The 15,717-nt window shown below is 37.2% G+C and overlaps 1 protein-coding gene across 1 annotated transcript; it reads right to left on the bottom strand.

The window, feature by feature from the left end:
• Positions 1–850: 850 nt before the first annotated feature.
• On the bottom strand, positions 851–7,970 carry LOC118786304 (interleukin-5 receptor subunit alpha-like). Its single transcript, XM_036541439.1, has 11 exons — positions 7,911–7,970; positions 6,988–7,072; positions 6,653–6,777; positions 5,287–5,413; positions 4,904–5,021; positions 4,621–4,790; positions 4,374–4,498; positions 2,283–2,421; positions 1,841–1,952; positions 1,145–1,223; positions 851–965 (listed from the first exon to the last, which is right to left on the bottom strand). Exons 2-11 carry the CDS (start codon positions 7,061–7,063, stop codon positions 891–893), a joined length of 1,146 nt encoding a protein of 381 aa, XP_036397332.1. The 5' UTR covers positions 7,064–7,072; positions 7,911–7,970; the 3' UTR covers positions 851–890.
• Between the last annotated feature and the right edge of the window lie 7,747 nt (positions 7,971–15,717).

Genomic DNA, 15,717 nt, shown 5'->3' with positions numbered 1-15,717 from the left:
CCCCCTTCCAAGGAGGCTTTCTCTTCTAGGAAGGAAACACATCATTTTAACCACAGCAAAAGTTTCGAAATAAAGTCTAGTTGAGATAAGTCATTGTGAGGCATTTTTTATGTCAGATATTTACAGACATTTTGCACAAAACTGGCTTTATTCCACAACTTACACAGTACAGCAACATGTCAAGCACATGTAAAAAACAGATTTATTACATATAATATGTATCTTACCTTGGACATTATGGTCACTGAAAATGTTCTAACTAGTCTGTAACACACTTAACATTATACAACGTCTCACCCACTCACCTTTGCTCACTTACAAATCCTGTTTAATGCAGGTAAAATGTATTCACACATAATGCATAGGTAGTTAATGACATATAAGCTCACAATGTCAAAAAACTGAATGAACAGTTTAGAATTCACAGTAAAATTTATTCTGAAAGCTCTTTAACTGGGGCTGAGCGACATCGTGAATAATGAGCGATGTTCCATGTTAACAGGACTCTTACATTTGCCCATCTCAGTTTCTAAATCGTGGTGCAGGTTGGTTGTGCAAGCTTAAGCTAAGAGAAACTGAGTCATCTCTGTCTGTGAGTGAAACCACAGCAACATTTCTAAACATATCCTAAAAAGCCAGTGACTTGTAATACAGTAATTCCCTGAGCAAAACCAGTCTCTTTCTATGTATTTTCTCTGGCATCCCCCAGACTCTCAACTCACTTAAGGTACAGTGGCAATGAACCTAAAGGATAAAATAAATATCCTAGAGAAAATATTGCAACTCACCATTTTCTACCTAGGCTGAACAAAATGAAAGAAGAAGGAAATTCAAACTGAATTCAAACTGAAAGCGTACTCCGGTCTGTGACCCCCATCTTCTCAAACTCATCAAGATGAATTCACATGTTCAGCTCCAACAAACTGCACTTCTGTTATTTCCTCAACATATTTTGTTGGCACAACCTAAATGTAACCAGAAATGATTGCTGTTTGACACTATTGTTGAAACAAACATGTGCAAGAAAGGCTGTGAAATGGTCATCATGGGGAAAAGTTCTCTCAACAGGAATTTGCTATTTTGTACATTTGTCAAAGTGGTGTTCCAATACATCTACACCACCAGACAACAGAGCTTTTCTCACCTTGACAAAATCATCTTTTTCCAGGAGATATTTTATCTTTGATGATGGGCTTGGAACAGGAAACAGCTTTTCAAATATCCTAAAAACACAATCACATACGTAAGTGAATTGTTAATGGTGTACTATTTAATCATTCAACATCTGTGTGCTTGTGCTTGCTAATTTGTTGTGTGCGTACTGTTCTTGTATGTTCTATAAATCACCCTAGATTAAGGGCATCGGCCAGACAAAAACATAAAGTTTGTCCTGTATTGAATTGGACGTGTCCTCACAAAGCCATGCTCCTGTTCACACTGACTCCTTTACAGAATGTTAACAATATGAGTCAGACACTAAATATACAGTAGTCAACTGACACAAGTGTGCTGACAGTGTAATGTGAAGAGGGGGGCATGCAAATCTCTTGGTTTTGAGGCTATAAACACTCCCCCTTGTTTAAGTAGGTGAAAAGTAGTAGTAGAAATGGGATGTAAAATACAGTGTCACGCTAAATGATTGCTGTTGCTGTACGACAAGACCAGGCCTGTTGTGTTGACACAGCATTGAGGCAAAAATATCTCCAAGTAATGCATGTTGTATCAGTGTTAAACACTTAGCATTTCTTAAGACGGTAGTTTAGACGTTGTTCTTTTCTCAGCATTATATTTGTGTGGAAGTAGATACAGTACAGATACAAAGTCGTTGGCTCCAATTTACCTGTGACATCTGCACAGCAGAAGAACGGCGAGGAGGAACATGGGGATGCCCAAAACAATGGCAGCAATCACCAGAGGCTTCAATTCATATGGCTTTTTAGATGGAGTCACCTCTGAAAAAAGAAAACAAAACATGGCTTTTTCACAAGAGAACTGTAATTCAGTCCTAACCTCGTGGGGCATTATCTCAGATGTGCATGACATGGCAACAAATGGAAAATACTAAAACTGTACACCACAGCAATCATCACTCACAAGTACAAATGGTCCTGTATGCCACTCTTCAATTTTATCTCATGGGTTCAATTATATCTAATGGGTTGCAAATCCAGCTCATTTCAAGGGAAGCTGGATTAGCCTTTTTTCATGAAGAAATCTTCAGTCATACTGAAAAACTAGATTTATTCTCAGTATTAAATGCAGTGTAACTAAAATTAACTTACCCAAAATGTCACTCCAGTCACTCCAAATGTGGTTTTCTCTGCAATCGCTTAACTTGGTAACTCTCATTTGCACAGAGTAGCTCCTGGTCAGGTCTACATCCTTCATATTATATTCCAGTATCTTTGAAATGTTTGTTAGCTGAAAAACAAATATGACTGGTTAATTTCATAGCTCATTCGCATTTACCTTATGGGGATAATTCAGACTTGAGCGTGCTGAACATTTTTTATGCACCTCACCTTTTTTTTTGGGATTCAGATTTACACACCCATGGATCTCTTAATATGAGTGGTATAAAGTTGTACGCTATGAGAAAATGCAAATTGCCTGGGAAAACAACACCTTCTTGCACGAAGCCAGGTAGATGATTTTTTTTTTTTCACAGTTGCAAGACATTCTAATTATGAAAGCTGAGCAGGCACTTCAAAAAGAAATAAATAATAAATAAATAAATAATTGAATAAGACTAGCCACCTTGCAAAGACTAGCCACCTTGCAAAGTGGTTCTGAATGCTGTGACACTTCTGTCAGTTCCCTCATGACACTGTTCAGGAGGCATTTTTTGGTGTATTTACACAACGGTCACATTACGAGCTTGAGTGTGCATAGATATAGAAAAGACATTCAGTGTAGCCAAGCCAGCTAGCCAACTAACTAGTTACCGTTTCAATTATGCCCTGTGGTTACAGCAACCGAACCGAGATGTTGCTGGCCCCTTTCAAACACAACAGCGTTAAAATATAATGCATGAAAAGAAAACCCTTCTGTGTTTTCTGCCTAGCTAGTTATTGAAGTTTCAGATGACTTGTCTGTATTCACAGAGGGGTAACGTTAAATCCTATCCTCCCTTCACAGCTATGGTCTTATAGGACCATGTCATGAAGATTAAAGAAGTGCCAACGTTTAAATGCTTACAGGACTTGAAGTAAATCGTATCTACAGCATAACATTCATTAATGAACTTGTCTTGCAGTCTGAGCCTCCAAGTTTCTGATGACGGGTAATATTACATTACTGGTATTTAGCAGACACTCTTATCCAGAGTGACTCACATCGGTTACAGTTTTTTACAATGTTATCCATTTATACAGCTGGATATTTACTGCGGCAATTTTGGGTTAATACCTTGCCCAAGGGTACAGCAGCAGTACCTAAGTGAGGAATTGAACCGGCAACCTTTTAGTTATAAATCCTGCTCGTGCTCCTTAACCACTACGCTACACTGCTGCCAGAAGTAAATGTTCAACGTTTCATGCAGGGTTATCACACGGGCTGAATTTATTTAAATCCAAAATTCAGTATTTGTCAAATACAAACTCAGTTCTCTGCTTATTTTCACTGGACTTGTACTGACACCAGCACATAGATATGTATTGATGTTACACATGATTGCCACTGCAGCTCGTGACTTACTCAGCCTTTTCCTGCGTGGAGGGGTTGTGGTGAGAAAAGAGACTTAAGTGATAAGTTAGAATACACTTTTCTTGGAAAATAATGAGACACACCCTCATTTCGAGCAGTACGCTCTCATTTGGTGCAAGCTGCATCCCAAACACGCACCTCCCACAAAGAAGTTTAAGTGGCCAACATCTGAATGCTTTTAATAATAATAGGCATGTAACATCCCGCCGAAGCATTTTCGTGGGGTTTACAAGTCTGAATCTGCCCTTGTGAGTATAAGTATTTATAATATACAAGCAAGAAACTCTTAATACATTCTCTTAAGAAATGAGAATCAACTGAGCCATTTCTACATAAAAAGAGTTGTCAAAATGTCACATTGGGAACGGAAAATTCAGAGCTACAACACACACACACACACACACACACACACACACACACACACACACACACACACACACACACACACAACCAAACATCAGGCCTCAGTGATAAAGATATGGAGTAACTGCAAACATTCTTTGCGTAGGTTTCCTAAAAAGCTAAAAATCTTCCTTAGGTATTAAAAATATAGACACATACATGTGTATGCATGCACATACACACAGTACATCTTAGACACATACATGTGTGTGCATGCACATACACACAGTACATCTACACAGGTACACCATTTTCTGTACGTTTACCTCATTGTTAATCCTTGTTTGAAAGATGAGGCATTCAGGTTTAACATTTTTTGGAGGTTTCCATGTAATAACTAGGTTTCCAGATGTAACTGATGCAGTTACATTCTGTGGAGGATCGAGTTTTTCTGAAAAATGAACAAACAGAAAAATGTGAGACATTGTGTGAAATATCTGAAAGATACCATGAAGTTATGTTCCCCCTTCTTAAAATGAAAGGCATATTTTATTCTGAGAAAGGGATTCTTACCAATATCCTTTTGGTCATAATACACAAAGTGATTATACCAGAAGTTTGTGCAGGACGCATTGATATGAACTTTTATGTCCTTCCTTTTTGCTTTAACATTGCCATGGCATCCAACAGCATTTTTTCCGATTTTATCACAATGACAACTTGTGGCATTCTCATCTTCCTGGCTAAAGAGAAAAGAATATACCAGTTGAAAACTAGGCTCAAACCAAATACAGTTTAGAAGTCAATTATACATATAAAAAATCATTCTAGAATCAGTCAAATCATTGGCGCTTACAAGATAGTGGCAGAATAATGGGCACAGGCAGGGGAGTTCACGGTGGTCCAATTGCAGCTTAACTGCATTGACATAGACAAAATGCAGGTGATGTTTGTCACGAGCAGCTGATCTACACCTGCAAACAAGGAAAACGTTTCTACAGAACTGAATGTAATGAAATACATTTATAGAATCGTTTTAAATTCATGAAGTCATAAGTCTGATCTGTTGAAGACAGGACACAACCAGTGTTAAAAACTGTCATATACAGCAGTAGTCTTGTGTTTTTCTTTAAATTAAGGCCTCATACAATGGACATAACACAGCATAAAACATTCAGAATGAAGGCATAAAATTAACATGAAAGCTCACTGCTAAACTAAAAGGAATTAATCCCCTACCTTCTGGAAGTAGTAAGTTACAGTAAATCAATCTCAGTTTTGTTGCATCATTATGATCAAAAAAGCTTTTTTTTCTGACTTCAGTCATGACGCCTCTATGGTTCTTCAAGCTTATTCTTACTTCTTCCTGTAAGGAAAATGGACACAACTTTGATTGTCATGGTAGACAATTTTATTATTAGGAAACTGCAGTGGTATAATGATGCATAGTTTAAGGTGTTTTCTAAACCAGCACCTTTGTGGAAACTTTATGTATTTACAATTTCTGTTAAACATTTCATTCTTTGTGTGAAAATGGCAATCTAACTTTTAATAACATTACTAATGAAGGTCCCTTAGTCAATATTCAATCGATCAGCGGAGTGGTTCTCTTCTTTCTTCTTTTTAGTCATCTTCCTCACAGCTACAGACTATTCACAGTACTGTTTTTCAGTTATTATGACATTATGCATGTGTTGTATGGATATGGCCCTCCCCTTCTGAGTGTAGCTTTGCCAACATGTTATAATCCTGAGAACAAACTTTTTTCAAGATGTTACATATATTTTTTAAACCACCATCGTACCAATCGTACACGGCATATTTTAATGAAAAATTACAGTGGTGGAAACATTATTTTCAGAGTACATGAATTTTGAAATAACTCATTTCACACTAATCAAGAAGGTTGCAGGATATACAGGAGCATCGTACTGTAAATAATTAATTTGCATTCCTACTGTGATCTTTTGCCTATGAGGAAGTCAGCTTAACCTGTTTGATGCACTAATTGTAAGTCGCTTTGGTTTAAAAGCGTCTGCGATATGCCAAATTGTAAATTGTAAATCGTAAGAACTAATTAAGTACTAGCACTAGCAAAAATTATACATATAAAAATAAAGCCTCTGTACTTTTGTTGAATGACTCCAGTACTTTAATTGTTTTTGCTGTTTAAAGTTTAAAAGTTAGTTATTTTAGTTTAGAATTCCTGTTAAAAAATCCTCACTTCACTATGACATGCACACTACCCACACAATGCTTAGACTATGATCACAATGTTCTCTCCATCAGACACCTATCAGATCAAGCGCTGCAGCAAAGAACTGTATGTCAATCAAGGAACATATGATTGTCAATATAAATCCCATTGATAATTTAGTCATTTTAAATGATCGATTTCTCAGATCTATTAATCATGCTAGCATAATATAATTAGTTTTTCATTGTGAAAATAAAAATTAACATCAAATGCAAAGTCATGCTTCTGTTATTGGGGTACTGTTACACTATTTTATAGTGTGCTTGCGTTGCACAGGGAGTGCTGGGAGCGTGATGAAACTGAAATTCACTTAGCGGGTACTAGATCTGATAAAAATGGTTTACTCACCTTAGGAGAATGTAAGTCCTCATCTTTGTCACAGTCATTCCTCGCTTCTGTAGTTATATCCACTGGAATGGAAGTTGAGGAAATCTGTTCACCTCTACTCAGCTCTGTGGTTGGCCCAAGAGTCACTGGAAATCAGCAATGATAAAAGTACATAAAAAGATAGAAATACAGATTTTTAGTCACTCTGTTAATCCGTTATAATAATAGACACAGCAGCTCAATGCAAGCGTAAACTGTGTACCCTTGGCAGGCTCTGCAATCAGTGGGGTTGGTTGTATGAACATTTCTACGGTTAAAAGAGTTTGTTAGAGGCAGTAAATGGAAAGATCACATACCGTTCACATTGCTTTCTGAGACTGTAGTGCTCACCACTATAGGCCAAAACAGCCACGGAAGAAGAAGACAATTCATGCTGTGAACCTGTGAAAAGAGGACTTTTTTGAAGTCTGATGCATACGGTTTGTGGTGGTATCAAGCTATAATTGCAAATTAAACGATACTCAAATTTTGTCTTTAACAAAGAAAATCTATCTCATTTATTTTATTTAAAATGCTCCGAATATGTTATGTTACTGCTTCAAGTTTCATTTCCTGTAGGGCTTAGAACCTTGAGTTGTGGTGCGTGCGATAAGAAAACACAATGCCCTCGAGACATCTTATCTGTCCGACTGCTGTCTGTTACAGCGACAAAGATATTCAGAAAACACTTCTGTGTGCAATTCTAATAATCATATCTATACTTCTGGTGTGGATTCTATATCAGACCAATGAATGAATAATTTGCCCAACCCAACAACGCAACTATCGTTCCTGCAAATGTCTGGGTACAAGCAAACGATTGGGACCATGGTAGGTCACAGTGTTTAACAGGGGGTTTCTCTATTGAGACACATCGGTACCGGCTATTTAAGGGGCATTCCAACGTGAAATCTAGACGGAATATGTCTTCATTAACTTTAAAACAGCTGTTACGCGATCAGTCGTACATTTCAATAGTACAGCCGGTAATAACCACACTGACGTTTGAACGTAGCGCCAAGACAGTAATACTCTATCTAAAAGTGAAAATAAAAAAACTGTAGTAAAATCAAAGTATAATTACCTAGGCTACTACAAAACAGTTTTATTAACCACTTGGGGATACGGACACTGTTTTAGGCTACTAGAGGAAACACGCAAGGCAGGAATTGTTAAACAAGTTCACAACGGTTCTTATTGATAGAGAGAATGTGGTAATAGCAATACAATGAACGCTTACCTTTTTGTAGATTAATATAAAAAGGAACCCGCTTGATAAGTTACCGGGGGTGTTTCGGGAACAACGTCAAACATGAAGTGAAAACAAGTGATACATGGACCTCTTCTACAAAAGGGTGTTGCAAATCTTCACTGACTGGAAAGCAATGTGCCCGGAAACTACATGACGTGTTGCTGGCCCGGTCAGAAAGATTGTTTAGAGCTGTAATTTACCTCATTCTTAGTTTATATTGTTTTTCTCAGTGAATATTTTCTTCAAATTGTTATCGTGTATGGCTTGAAAAAGAATCAAGACTTCTCAACGTTATTGTAAGGAATTAATCATTTAAACAGTATGTAAGTTATTTTACACAAAATTGTATTTCACACTAAGTAAGCACACCAAGAAAGCCTTATACGCAAAAATTTAAGGCCACTTTAAAATCTCATCACATAAGAACACGTGAAAGGGTTGTTTGAATTTTTTTTTTTTTTTTAACAATGTCTACCGACCTATGATTCATTTAGGAATTTCCCCGAATTCGTCGGACTCTGGACAACAGAAATGACTCATGGGCAGTGTTTAAGAAGTCAAGTGTTAATTTTATAATTTTGCGCCTGCGCATGTAGAATTACAATTTCTTGAGTGGAGAAAATATATAAATGTAACAATTATTACAATATATAACTATTATAGTCATAAGTCTGCTGAATTCTTTAAATATTCACTCAGTGGACTCTCATATGTAGGAAAATTGTTTACTGTAGGTTACATTACTTAAAGGAGATATCAATATTTCCTATAGCGCTGATAGGTGAAGCTACTATGAGGTACTAGAACAGAAACTACAGAAGAAAAAAATTTGTATATATATACGGCGCAGAATTCTGTAAGAAAACCTTGATATTAGCAGCTACTGTTTGAGGGTTGCCAGGAAAGACAGAGAGGCGGTGTAAGGAGATAAGTTACAGTAGGTAAGGTACGGAAGTGTAAATATAGTACACAGACTGTTGACATACATGATGTTCAGGATAATGAAAATGATATCGTTTATATAAAAAAGATTTTTTTTCCTCAACCAGCTGTACCTAATCTCCAAGGTGATGACATTTCTGATATTAATGTAACAATGGTCTGGATTTGGCATCTCGAGAGTTATCTGTTCTACACAGGTGAATTGCATACAGAGAAACACTTTCTCCCACAGCATAATAGGAAATATATACAGGACTAAGGTGTCATTATTTTAACAGAACTGTATATGAGCAATTCAAAGAAAAGAACAAGCAGATAAAATTGCAATCATGGGGGAAATACACATAGTACAATGGCCAACATAGATATGTTCACCAATGAGTAACAAGCTTTAATAATTGTGTGGGCATGTGTGTCACTAAAACGAGTGTATCATTGCCAGGGTTGATATTATCATTCATTTATTGCTATTGCTCTTAATATCATATAACACTATTTTCATCATTCATTTTTTCAGTAATTTGTTTTATGTGTGTTCGCAATCCAATACACTGTTTATGCCAATATTAGCTTCTTGCTGGAATTGTGCACAACCTACTAAAACGGCAAACATCTTCTATATATTTGTACCTAGTTTGTGATTAATAGTGGTTGATTATACCATGTACAAATATGTTAAAAATATATCTAATTTATCTACTCATGATTAGCTTAAATGACTGGAAGAGGATCTGTTTAGCAACCAATCATGATGTTAAAATGTATTCCTATATTGTTTGCAAGGGCCAATGTTACTAAGACACATGAAATATTTTAGAAATATCTTCAAATTTCAATAGGCTTTATATTTACCACTTTCACCAATGCATTTTATTCGAAAATGACTGCAAAGACTTCGAACCTGCAGTCTACCAGCAAAGCAATAACTAATTTGAATCATAACATTCACCAATATGGAAAAGTGTCAGAGCTCAGGCAGGGACTCAAGCGAAGACTGGTACACGATGAATTTATTAAATCCAAGGGGTTATCCAAAGACAGGGTCAAAACAGGCAACGTCCAAATCCAGAAAAAAAACAGCGAACATTCCACAAACCAGATCCAAGAAATCAAAGACGAGAAAAACAGACGAGGCAAATGGAACCGGTAAGCAAAAACAGAACAGCCGACGAATAGCGGAACAGCAAACCGTGACGAACTGGCAACGAGACAAGAAACAAGTAGGGAATATATAGGGCAATGCTGATGAGGAGATGGGATGCAGGTGCGCAGGCAGGCAGGTGTAGATGATCAGGTAATCAGGTGGGCGGAGAGCAGGGCAGGGCGGGAGCACAGGGAAAACAATAAACACGAGCACATGGACAGGGAAAACAAAACAACCGGCTTACGATGCCGCAGTCCTGACAAAAAGGTACAAAGTACTCCCCTGTTTGGCCAAAATGTCCATGGAAATAATAAAAAAAGTATTGTCTTTGATTAAAACTCAATTCTAATTATTAAATGACTGTGGTATTATGATAACCATATACAAATTTTTTCAGACTTCAAAATTCAGGTCCCTATTTATGTTACTAAAAAAACACATAACTTAACTAGTGAACATCAACACGGATAAATGTTGTCAAAGGGGTATATAATGTATAATGAAGGGAGATTAGTTGGCTATCTTTTCATTTTTTTACAATATGGGCTTTCCAATTTCTCAAAACCAAACTTCTTCATATGCTCTGCACAGCATTGTGCACAGCGTATTGAGTACATAGATAAACCTAAACCAGCACATTTACTACTAAATAGACAGAGTAGAGCCAAAGTTAGTAATGATTTTTGCTATTCACATGCATTTTCTTTGGTCAAGTGTTTATCAATGTTACATTACATTAAATTATTGGCATTTAGCAGACACTCTTATCCAGAACAACTTATATCAGTTACAATTTTTTTATTACAGCGTTATCCATTTATACAGCTGGATTTTTACTGAGACAATTGTGGGTTAAGTACCTTTCCCCAGAGTACAGCAGAACCACTCTAGTGGGGATTTGAACTGGCAACCTTTCAATTACAAGTCCTGTTTGTGCACCACTATGCTGCACTGCTGCAATGCTATATGTCTACAAATAAATCATTTTTGAAGGTGTCCAAAAACAGTTTAAGGGGGGATTAAGATTATTTACTTTAAGATTATTACTATTACCAATAATGTCTATATTAGCTAGAGTTGGCTCAACTCTATTCCTTGACTACAGCCTTGTCAATATGGTGCCTTGGAATCAAAACAGGCTTTTTCATTGGCTATCCTTGGAAAACTGGGAAGCTTCTGTGACAGAGGTGTGTAGTGACAGTAAAAAGAACTGCCAAAACACTGAAAAATATTCACAGAGCAAACATTGGAAAATGCTCTGCATTGTCTGTCCACATCATGAGAAGAACCTCTAGCATGCAGAAAGGTAGCTCTGTGGAATAATTGGTGTTTCATATCTAATACCATCTGCCTTGGGGCAGACATTTATCTTCACTGCAGGGATTTCCCAACAGCACAATAATTCAAAGGTTTCGGAGGCCCTGAATGGCTGAATTTGCAAGGCGTTTTCTTTGAGTGCAAGCTGAGCCGTAGGTCCTAGGTTCAAAACAGAACGTGTCATTTACCATCAAGGACTGGGATCTGACAGCAGTCGAACAAATGGGCTTCGTTCTGCCAGGGACAGGGGTAGTTAGGTTGGCCAGAGTTTCCTCAGGCACCCCACCATTCATCAGGCACTTGCAAATTGCTCAAATGTCATGGGTGGAGTACCACCCATCTTCCAATAAACACCTACTTCACTGTGCTGTGTCTTGTAGTGCAAAAAAATTGGCTACATGTGAGTGTATTAGAGGATTACATTTGTCTTGCTTCAGCACTCCTGCACAAGTGTATGCATACTAATATGCAATAGGCAGTTTGAAAACAGGGCTTCATAAATTTGAAAAACCTTCAGCAGCTTTCGCTGACACAGTCTGGCAGTAATGGTGGGTCATGGTAACTGGTGAGTCATGCTGAGTTTACACATAAATAATACGATCATGTAAAGGTACACATGTACAAATACACACACATGCACACAGAGGGAACTACAGACGTGGAAATGAATACAGGTTTGCCACCTTATCTAACCAAAAAATAATCAGACAAACATTTGTGCACTACAACTGATGTGAATGTGTTCTAGAACAGTGTTTCTCAAACCCCTCCTGGAGGACCCCTTGTCCTGCATGTTTTAGATCTCTCCCTGCTCCAACACAGCTAATTCAAATGATCAACTCATCATGAACTCCTGAAGCTGCTTAATAACAAACTGAACATTTAAATCAGCTGTGTTGGAGCAGGGAGAGATCTAAAACATGCAGGACAAGGGGTCCTCCAGGAGAGGTTTGTGAAACGCTGTTCTAGAATACACTCATTTTTTCGACAGGAGTGTCTGATATTTTTCCCTTATCTTTTCTGGCAGTGCCCTCACATGGAGAGCTGTGCTCACTTTCTCTCACTCTTCATCCTTTTATCTGCCTTTTATCTGTCTTTTCTTGTCTGATTTTTGAATGACTATCAAATGAAACACACTGATCTCACTCAATAGAAGTCACGATTCAAACATGCTTTTTTTGTACTTCATGAAGTAGCGAATGGCTACACATCAAAACGGTCATATTTTGTCATAAGAGCAGTAACATGCAAGCTTTTAAAAGCGATGTAATTGTACAAAACTGTAATAATGGCATTAAGTACTATGTGTTGATGAAATTATTCAAGGATTTATGTAACAAAATAGGTTTGTGCATTTTTTAAGATATAAGCTATGCTACATGTTTAATGTAAAATAATCAAGGTTTGCAGCCTAAATAAGGCATAACTGTTGCTGGAAACAAACAATTACCATTGAAGTGGTCACAGGCTTCCTGCTGTGTTCGAGAAGTAAATGGTCTTGGATCAGTCATTTTAATATCAAAGCACTTAACACCCATATTACAATTCTTTGCAGGTGGAAATCTGAACGGCTTGTCAAAAGCTGTTTTTGAAGAAAACAGGCTTGTATTTATCTGATAAGTACAGTACATTGGACATTTGACAGGGAAGCTCACATTACAGACGATTACAAGGCATTACAGCCATTTTGGTAAATTGCATTGGCCTTTGATCCCTGTGAAGCTGATTGACTTGCATGGTTTTCATTACAAAGACATGTCTGATCTGTTGATATGGGTAAACAAAACTGCAGACGTTTAAAATGACTGCATCCAGCTGTATTTGCAGATGCACTTGATTACTGACTGACAGGAATGTAATGCTTTTGAACAATGGTCATTTTAGAATTCCTTACATTTGATATCTCTAGGTGGTCCTCTAACTGTGCTGTGGGCCCAGCTTCTGTCCCCCTTTTCCTTTCACTTCCTAGAGGCTATCTTATAGCAAGGAACTATGACAAAAATATCTTAGTGAAGGGTTCTGTGAATAGTGATACAGTAAATTGTGGGTTAGAAGGAAAGCAGAATGGGGACATTAGTGACCATTAGTGTGCAATGGACTCTGTAACTGAGGCCATTTGGTTTGACTGCTAGATGTGTTTTCTTTAACGCTTGGCAGAAGAAAAGGTACTTTCCCTCACCTACTCCAGTAAAGGAAGACTCACCCATAAGAAAAACAGTGTACACAATGCAGATCTTACCATTTTTTTCTCAGAAAATATTACTGATGATGAAGAATACCCATTAATGCTATCGTGATTAAACTAGCAAGGAGTCACTCTGAACGTGGTGACGCGCTTGCATTCTTTACGAAGAAATGACATATTTAGCTTATCCCTGATAATACCATGAGATGAAGTGCTTGGTGGAACCAGATTCATTGACTCCATGTCTCGATGAAAGCAGATGAAGTTCTTCCGGGAGAGAGCCAAACACAGTACTTTAATGACAGAAACACTGTATGACTGTAATTTGTTTTTTTAAATTTAGTTGCGATATAGCTACCTCAAGCAACTTTTTACGGATTCTCTAATTAGTAAATAAAGTTATATCTTGTAATTTGATGGAAAAAAACAGCTTTTCCCCCATTTGTTTTCCAGTTAGCAATAATCAAATATTGAGCAGAATTGAAATTTCTCTAAATTTATCTAAAAGTAATTCATGAACTAGCTACTTCATAATTGTGGAAGCTTATTAGTCAATGTAAGTCAAAACAGGTGACAGGACATTCACCTACAAGGTCCTACAGTCTGCTGTATTACATGCAGGAATCAGAGATTACCTTAATATTTACATCTGAATTAAAATCCAAAGCCTCAGTTTTGCTTCTAGTCCAAAATAATCTTCCTGTAGTATATACTATTTTCATAACAAGTTTTTATGTTGCTGAGGTTCCTAAAGGTCACCTTAGTGTGGGCTGAAATATTATACCATACTGTACATCTGTCATATACTTACTATCAATGACTTTTCATGGGGGGGTGGACAGGTTTTGTTGTTCTTCTGCATGTTCCCTACTGCCAGATGCCACTGAAATCCAATATCCACTCACTCACAACCCTACCTCTGATAAGCACAGTGGCCGTCTTCTACTCTTGCACCTATAGCTATCTTCTACTATTTCAGCTGTTAGCAGATAATACTGTAAATTTGGTGCATCTCTGACATCTTAGTTTCTTTTCAGGTTAATTTACCAAAAATGCATGGAAGATTTCCTTTTAAAGTCTCCTGTTTTCTCAGATGTTTTTAATGCATGTCACAAAATATAGGGAAGGTAGTTCACTTTGAATTACAGTTGCCTTGCATTATTGTAGTTCTGCATCCATCCTGTGGACAGAATTGTAATAACTACTTGAACAAATAATTTGATGAAAAAGATTTTCATATTCGACCAAATGCCTTCTATTAAGCTGTCGCAATGTTTGAGTCAGGCACTTGTTCCCAGCTAAAATAACCGACGAACCCTTTGGGCAAGCAAAACAACTGAAGGGCTAAGTGAATCACATTTAATGTGGACAAGTTAGACGGCAGCAGCCCGCCTTGTCTGTTGCAGTCTGATCACAGCATGAGGTCAACAGAGTATTAGGAATTCTGACATTTAATGTTAACAAAGCACAATTGCTTCTGAAATGTTCCTGACAAAACGTGTGTAAAGCTACTGTAAGCAGCACCATTTGTCATTCAAGGGATGACATGTGTCACTGGTGCACCATCACATCTGTGGTATCCAGAGTGGCTTCCAGAATCATATTTTTTGTTACTGGGATAAATATATTGTAGGCTAGTTGACACTGACAAAAATGAAATGTGACATATTTTAGACTGCTTGATCTTAGTTTCTTTTAAGTTAAATATACCTTTGGCATGAGTAAATTGTTATGTGTAAGTTTTTTCTTGACATGTCATTTTTCATTAATCAAATCATCCATTTTGTTTGCTGAAATGAAGGGATTAAAAAGATCAAATTATGTGACAAATGTCATACCAGAACACCTTTTCTTGATTTGTTTTTTTAGGTTATCCCTAAAGTGTATCAAAAACCAACCTGTAACCATTGAAGGCCTGACCATAGACTGACAAGAAAACAGCCAACTAAAATACAGCTTCTCGTTACCCAAGAGACAAAAACGTTTTAGTAGACTCTTACAGAAAAATAATGAGTTCATCTTTTATGTCACAAAGAGTATGACTTTTGGCCTTTTTTCTGGATCTGTGACTTCTGTGTTATACATATACTATATGGCTAAAAGTATGTGGACACCTGATCATCACAGCTATATGAGCTTATTGGACATCCCATTCCAAGACCATGGGCAGTAATATGGACTTGCCCCAACCTTTGCAGCTATAACAG

Source organism: Megalops cyprinoides, chromosome 11 (genome assembly GCF_013368585.1).
Source record: "Megalops cyprinoides isolate fMegCyp1 chromosome 11, fMegCyp1.pri, whole genome shotgun sequence".
In the NCBI taxonomy this organism is placed as follows: Eukaryota; Metazoa; Chordata; class Actinopteri; order Elopiformes; family Megalopidae; genus Megalops; species Megalops cyprinoides.
This window is presented reverse-complemented; position numbering and strand designations above follow the sequence as displayed.

Excerpts from the sequence above, each read along its gene's own strand:
- LOC118786304 (XM_036541439.1), bottom strand. The coding sequence starts at position 7,063 with ATGAATTGTCTTCTTCTTCCGTGGCTGTTTTGGCCTATAGTGGTGAGC. Across the intron at positions 5,022-5,286 it reads TAACTTACTACTTCCAGAAG|GTGTAGATCAGCTGCTCGTG; the intron begins GTAGGGGATTAA and ends CCTTGTTTGCAG. Across the intron at positions 966-1,144 it reads AAAAAGATGATTTTGTCAAG|GTTGTGCCAACAAAATATGT; the intron begins GTGAGAAAAGCT and ends GGTTACATTTAG.